Here is a 6,969-nt window from a genome sequence, read left to right on the forward strand (position 1 = left end):
CTGGCGTCACACGTCATGTTGGGCCATTATGCGCATTTGTAATCGAGTGTGATCCATCATCGATCATTTAGGCTACGTGACGACCTGCCTGTCGTCACAGGTTTCGCCGTAGTTGCGTCTCAACGTACATTGATGAAGTTATTTTTCACGCAATTATGGCAATTATGTCATCAATATTTTGGTAAGGACCGAATTGTGTGGGACAGATGTGTAGAAGCCACAGTCGTAGATATGTATAAGTTTCGTATGCATTCTAGGGGTTAATACCCTAACGGTTCATAACAAAAGTTTTTTGAAAATTCCAAACAAAAAGGTCTAAGGCCAAAACACCTAAGGTCCTGACTTCACACGCCGACCTCTTCCAAATATATTTTGTTATCCAAATAAAGATAAGTACTAACCTGACGCTCCTGACCTCCTCCGAAGGTATGTGTGTCGCGTAAAAGCAGAAAAGAGAGTGAGATAGAAGAAACAAGAGAGATTGTGAGGTAAAGAGAAATCAGTAATTGTTGAATCCTTCGATATCCCACATCATAAGCATTTGACGATAATCACTCTACAACAATAAAAACATAACACATACAGCTTTCACTATACATTTCAGTACTAATCTATTTACGATTATATTTTTTTTTTTTGTGAATTTTAGAACAAAAAGTTGTAAATAATATAATGTGTTCTGTTTACGAGTAAAAAATTTTAATTCTCATTGTCGTCTTGCGTAACTGAACTGCGTGCTGATGATTCCACCTCATAATAGTCAGCCACGAGCTGGCAAACGTTTTGCGACGCTTCCGACAGACTGCCCTCCTCCATGCCCTCTCCCACAAAATGATACACGAAGGCACGTCGATTGTACAACTTATCATACTTACTAACCAGCCGACACCAAGCACTGCGAATGATGGTATTGTTGGAAATCGCACAGACGGCACGAGATGTAGGGGCCAGATCGCCGCCCGGTACAAACACCGGCGGCATGGCATTAACGCCAATTTTGAACCCAGTCGGCGTCCAATCCACGAAACGTGCAGTACGAGATGATTTAATATGTTGGATGGAGGAGTTGATGTCGTTCGGTGAAACATCGCCACGGTAAAGGAGCACACAAGCCATATACTTGCCGAGCGTCGGATTACAACGCACCATTTGACTGCCCGGATGGAAGCAAGACTGGGTCAGTTGCTCAACATTGCTGTTCACGTAGGGAAACTTGCTGACGGGCACCAGCGGCGCGTACGTGAGCAATGGATAGTGTATGCGCGGGTAAGGCACAAGATTTGTTTGAAATTCCTCAAAGGATACATTGTTTGTGCCATAAAAGCGCTGCGACGCTGTGAATGCGGAGACAACCTGCAAACGCAGTGATTGAAAGAGATGATAAAGCTGCGTAATGATGTGGAGGTTCACCTGTCCTATAATACGGTTCAAATTGGTATATGTGGGCGCTGAAACACCAAGCTTCGTATCGCAGATTTCATACAACGCTTCGTTATCTACAATAAAGGACACATCCACATAGTCCATGGAATAGTGTGTGGCCAGCAAGGCATTATACGGTTCAACAATAATAGGCGAAAGTCTGCAAGATGATAGGAGTCCGTTAATTTAGTTTGTGATCATCAAATTTGGCTTTGTTTTCTCACGAGGGTGATGGAAATACTAGAAACTCAGCCTTCGTAGTCTTCCGCCCATAGGCATCGGCCAACTTTTCCAGCAACAACGTGCCGAAACCGGAACCGGTGCCCCCACCAATGGCGCGAAATATTAGAAAACCACGTAAATTCCGACACTGCTCCGCCACTCGTCGTATAGCGTCCATCGTGCGTTCGATGAGATCGTGACCCAGTAAATTGTAGCCGCGTGCAAAATTGCTGCCTGCATCCTCCTTGCCGCTTATGAGTGTATCCGGATGAAAGAGGTATCTGTAGGCGCCCGTGCGTATTTCATCTAGAGCGTGTTGAAAAAGGATTATAATGCACATTATAGAGGTATGCGACGGGCTCTGCAAGTCTTCTGCATACGCACCGATAACTGTTGGCTCCGTGTCGACGATCACAATACGCGGCACCACTTTTAGCGCCATGCCTGAGATGCCAAAAAATGTGAGAAACGAATCGTCGTTCGGCATTTGGCACAGCGCACCGTTTGCCATGATTCCATGTTCGAGACAATATAACTCCCAACAGGCATTTGCTATTTGTACTCCAGCTTGTCCAATATGAATTTGTATAATTTCGCCCTAGCAGTGACATATCCGACGGAAGCATGTGGAAATGTTAGAGCTTATTTTATAAAAATGAGAAAGGATATATGTATACAAACTTACGCGGCTTGACATTTATTGTTGTAGCCTTCATAAACTGTGAATTTTGTGTGGATTACCGAAACTAAAATGTGCGAAACATTCGTAGATTTTTAGTTAATAATAATTGTGCTAAATATTTTTAAAATTTTGAATTTTGCAATATTTGTATATATTTTTTTTTTTTTTGAAAATATTAATTTTGAGGCGAGAATTTTTTTAATTTTGTATTTGTTAAAATTTCAAAAGTATTCTCTCCATTATTCTGATAGACTTCACGGTGTAGTGTTTGTAAAGAACTGAAACTTTTACAGTCTTTTACCGAAAAAAAGTGTTTGTGGAAATATTAATAAAGAATTGCCTGAAATTTAATCCCAATCGTCGTATGAGCTTTGCTGTGATCTCAGAGCATTGTTTAGGTTTAAATTATTAGAAAAAATGCATTAAGTAATGCATATTGAAATTACGTCTTTTTATGGGTTTGGTATCGTAACGTTCTCTCTATAGCAACAAATCTTGTGGATCTAGAAACCACTTTACAAGGTCTAATTTCCTAATTCAATTGACGACTCCGTTATTATGATGATTTTGCTATTAAAAATAAAACTTTTTATCGAAACTTTTTATCGAGAGCCCTGCTAAATTCTGGTAAGATCATATATTTCGATTCGCGAGCATGCCTAAATATTTCATACAGAGTTTTTTAACGATAGCCTTGCAAAATCGGAGCAGTCAAAAATTTTAGAGTAGCGATGATCATAACCTGTTTTCTTCCAAACTAATTCGACAGTGGTCATCCGTCCGGATTTTTAACTCTTGGTCTTTGGACAATGACAGAATCGTATCTGCAAATCCTGGAAATGCGAACTTTACTGAGGGAAAGACCCAGTTTAAAAGTGCATTGCGAGAAGACTACAAGAGTAAATTTAATGAAGAGTGATTACATTAAGACATGAGGGACTTTTCTTGAAAATCCAACGGCTTAGCAGTTTCCAGGGATTGCACTATGGCAAGGCATCCTTACAATTGATGGACAGTTTCCGACAACAGATGATCTCTCTGAATTCGACTCATATTTAAAAAACAAAACTCTTGCCTCTGTTGTTGTTGTTGCGGCAGAGTTCTGCTTCTTGCCTCTCTACTCCAAAGGTGCCGTATCGTTTATACCTGCAAGGAAAGGATAAACAGAGAAAAGAGAGCTTACTTGTCGACAAAGTCTCTTGATAATTGGCAGCGAAAGAGAAAGGGTGGAGATGGGGGACAATATATCCGAGTTCTCAGGGGACCCGGTGTACAGCTCTCTCTCTCTCTACGGCGCTGATAATCGCGAATGGAGTCAAAGTATTCAAGGATTCGGAGTGAGCAGGCGAATGAGAAGTAAATTTCTCTCTGGGTAAACAAAGAGCAAACCCTATAAGCCACTCATTATCCGCACTGCTATATAGGACAGAGACATGGACGATGACAACATCTGAATGAAAACACTCCAGCTTTGAAATTATTCGACGTGGTACTCGCCGGGGGAAACAGAGGAAGAGGAACACCCCGACTCCGTTGGTAAGACCATGCGGAGAAGGACCTAACTGCACTTGGTGTCTCGAATTGGCACCAAATTGCTAAATAAAAAAACGATTGACGCGCTGTTGTTAACTCGGCTATAATCGCGTAAGCGGTGTCTACGTCATTAAAGAAGAAGGAACCTATCGAAAAATATTGCTTGCCTCAAAGTATCTCGTTTTATTAATAACATCAGAATACTATATACATACATACAAACATCGGCATTTTTATTATTTTTACAGTTGTAAGCGACTCTTTCATATATATCAATATTATTGTCCGCAGACTTCTTAGGTTAAGGTAGGTACGAACAATAGAATTCATGTTTCAAAATGGACACACATATTTTAACGTAATAATTGAATATATTTTATAGGCAATAGACTTTAATATTTGTTAAGGTGCAAGCAAAATGTGTATTAGCTCATTTTTTATAATTTGATAAGCTTAATTATATTTATTGTAACTATTTTTGCTTAACATTATTACTTAGCATAAATGATTTATTTAATATTAGAAAAAATATGTGTAAAATGTACATAGCATATATAAAATAAATACAAATAGTCTTTTTAAGTAGTCTAGATGAAATAATAAGTTAAATTTTTTAAATATTATGTTATCTCAGTATTTTAGTGACAAAATGCAGAGTAGACAGTTTAATACTTGGAAATGTTCATTGACTAGTACATAATATAGTGTGAAAAATTATGTGTTCGTTTCAATATAAGTGTGAGGGGTCATATATACATGTCAATGAATTATAGTTGATAAACAATATAATGTATCATACAATATGACTGCTATCAAAATAGCACACGATTGTTCTACGAAACGGGCACGCCTGTAAATAAATAGATTTAACTTGTATTTTTAAGATTTTTCTAAATGTTATGCATTTGTATGAACTATACCATTGAAAAATGTAAGTTTAGAGCAGAGATTGTTCAAGCATAATTTTTTCGAAACCTGGCGGCGCACCATAATGAAAGTTGTCCAAAATAATGTCTACAATGGCACCATTGCCCACTGAAAATATAAAAAATATATAGACTTTATTGCATATATGTGATTACTGATTGCAAAGCATACCGAATATAACTGGGTACACGGCGCCCTTTACGTTACGAAATGGCACTTCCAAATTTTTACCATTAAAATAGAAATTTAATTCTATATGATCGAATGCTACACCCACAATATCACCTTCATCGGGAAAATTGTGTAGCGGTTGTGCGATAAGATTACCCTCACAGTTACTACTAACATTCAGAGCATCGCCAAGCAAATTATCTTCAGGTACATCTTCAATGCCAATGAGACCAGCCGCCGCTGCAGAGTCCTTAACATTACTATTGCCATTGCTAATTGGTTCTTGTGTTGTCACGACTACTGGACGGAAAGTTTCATCATTGTGGCGTGTTGCGTTATCGGAGCAAAGACACCACGATTCCTTGTCACAGCCACCTAACTTTTTCGTCAAATCTGCTTGACGTGTTGCCAAACCGACCGACCAACTGCCACCTTGTTGTATTTTAATTTCGAAATATGATTTGGATTGTACAAGTGGTGCAGTGGCCAATGCGCCGCCAGAGCCAGTAATTCGCAGCTGTCTTGATAGTAGTATAACATCAGGCCCTGTAGTTTGTACAAATAATGTATGTAGGCAACATTTAAGTTTTATTTACGATTAATAACACTAATTTATACACAAATATTTATATATATATGTTTGCATATGTCAGTTATTGTAAAATGTTTACCCGCAAACGAAGAATCGAGAAATATGTCTGGCTCACGCATTCTACTCGCTGCTGAGGAAGCGGTTTTCCGCATATTTTCGTTGAAACATGTGCGCAAACAACAAAACATTTTAACTTTTTAGCAATATACTTAGTTTAATAGGCTTTCCCCACAAAATTTAGAAGCTGCACTTTTTTTCTTCGCTGCAATAAATAAATCAACTAGATGTCGTAAACGTCAAAATCAGCTGCTTCGTGTTGCTTAATGATGAAATGTTGTAGGAACATGTTGCTAAATACAATGTTGCAAGTGGCAACAAATATGATACTAGCCGAATATATTTGAAGTAGTTCTATGAACTCAAAGCAAGTAAAAATATTTTTAAGATAAATGTGGCCCCAAGATATTAAAATACAATTACAAAAAGAATTTGACTAATTCTTCTCAGCAACATGCGCTGCTATTACAAATTAGTTTGAATAAATAGCAAAGTCAAAAACCAATAACAGAGGTGGCTAAAATATGGTATTAAGGTTGCAAACTGTACTAAGCTGTGAGTGCAAATGCATATAGAAATAGATATTTTTTTATTATATTATTTAATTTTTTTGAAGGGTTTTGAACATTTGAAAATGGTTTAAAGAGAAATTTTAGTCTTTTCTTATTTTAAGTTGAAACGTGTTGAAACTTGAAGGGTCAGTCGAAAACGTTTAAAAATTTTAGCCTAATTCTATTTGCTTCACGTAGTTGTGTTCAATGGCAAGAAGAAAAAATATCTATTCAATAAAAAGTGAACATTTTTCAAAAGTTTCAAAGCAATCACAATAACAGCACAGAAGATAGAACTTTTGGAAGAGCGGCCCGTCAGTCCAAATGGGTCGCCTAATTCAATCTTTGAACGTGTTTTTCTCAAAATATCGTTTTAAAAATCGTTGGTCACGTTTTCTCAGTAAATAGTGAAATGTTCTTACTGAAATTTTTTACAGTTTCTCTAAATTGATAGAAGTTTTTTTTCGATCATTAGTTTTTTCAAGGCAGTTTGTGGACAAAATCAGGCCTGTAATCATACTGTTTGGTTTGCAACTTTGCCAAAAATCGATTTTTTTCACATTCTTCCATTAATCACGACTTTTACTCATTTACTATGCAATAAGTTTACATTTTTTGGTTTTAGTTGAATAATCCTTCGTCTGTTATGCTGACAATCTCTTGGAGCCTTTACAGGCGGTGCCTCCGAAAATCAACTGCCGGCTGAACTTCCAAAAATTGTTTATGAAAAATTTTCATGATTGCACAATATTTTAATCAAGAGAAATTGCCACATGCCCCTTTGATGAAAATAAAACAACGATTATTTTTTA

The 6,969-nt window shown here is 37.4% G+C and overlaps 2 protein-coding genes across 2 annotated transcripts; both read right to left on the reverse strand.

Annotated features, from left to right (window-relative positions):
- Nucleotides 1–587: 587 nt before the first annotated feature.
- Nucleotides 588–2,549, reverse strand: LOC105230842 (tubulin alpha-1 chain). The gene is made up of 5 exons (XM_011211832.4): nucleotides 2,330–2,549; nucleotides 2,029–2,242; nucleotides 1,647–1,950; nucleotides 1,411–1,582; nucleotides 588–1,353 (listed from the first exon to the last, which is right to left on the reverse strand). The coding sequence occupies exons 1-5, from the start codon at nucleotides 2,339–2,341 to the stop codon at nucleotides 700–702; spliced, it is 1,356 nt and encodes a 451-aa protein (XP_011210134.1). The 5' UTR covers nucleotides 2,342–2,549; the 3' UTR covers nucleotides 588–699.
- A 1,469-nt stretch (nucleotides 2,550–4,018) lies between these two features.
- Nucleotides 4,019–5,840, reverse strand: LOC105230843 (SPRY domain-containing protein 7). Its single transcript, XM_011211833.4, has 4 exons — nucleotides 5,629–5,840; nucleotides 4,958–5,503; nucleotides 4,780–4,894; nucleotides 4,019–4,709 (listed from the first exon to the last, which is right to left on the reverse strand). Exons 1-3 carry the CDS (start codon nucleotides 5,735–5,737, stop codon nucleotides 4,797–4,799), a joined length of 753 nt encoding a protein of 250 aa, XP_011210135.1. The 5' UTR covers nucleotides 5,738–5,840; the 3' UTR covers nucleotides 4,019–4,709; nucleotides 4,780–4,796.
- Between the last annotated feature and the right edge of the window lie 1,129 nt (nucleotides 5,841–6,969).

Source organism: Bactrocera dorsalis, chromosome 2 (genome assembly GCF_023373825.1).
Source record: "Bactrocera dorsalis isolate Fly_Bdor chromosome 2, ASM2337382v1, whole genome shotgun sequence".
In the NCBI taxonomy this organism is placed as follows: Eukaryota; Metazoa; Arthropoda; class Insecta; order Diptera; family Tephritidae; genus Bactrocera; species Bactrocera dorsalis.

Bases quoted from the DNA above. Each gene is read 5' to 3' on its own strand.
- LOC105230842 (XM_011211832.4), bottom strand. The intron at 1,951-2,028 runs GTGCGTATGCAG...AACACGCTCTAG, and splicing joins CACGGAGCCAACAGTTATCG to ATGAAATACGCACGGGCGCC. The intron at 1,583-1,646 runs GTGAGAAAACAA...ATCATCTTGCAG, and splicing joins CTAGTATTTCCATCACCCTC to ACTTTCGCCTATTATTGTTG.
- LOC105230843 (XM_011211833.4), bottom strand. From the start codon at position 5,737: ATGTTTTGTTGTTTGCGCACATGTTTCAACGAAAATATGCGGAAAACC. The intron at 5,504-5,628 runs GTAAACATTTTA...TACAAACTACAG, and splicing joins TCTCGATTCTTCGTTTGCGG to GGCCTGATGTTATACTACTA. The intron at 4,895-4,957 runs GTATGCTTTGCA...TTATATTTTCAG, and splicing joins CGTGTACCCAGTTATATTCG to TGGGCAATGGTGCCATTGTA.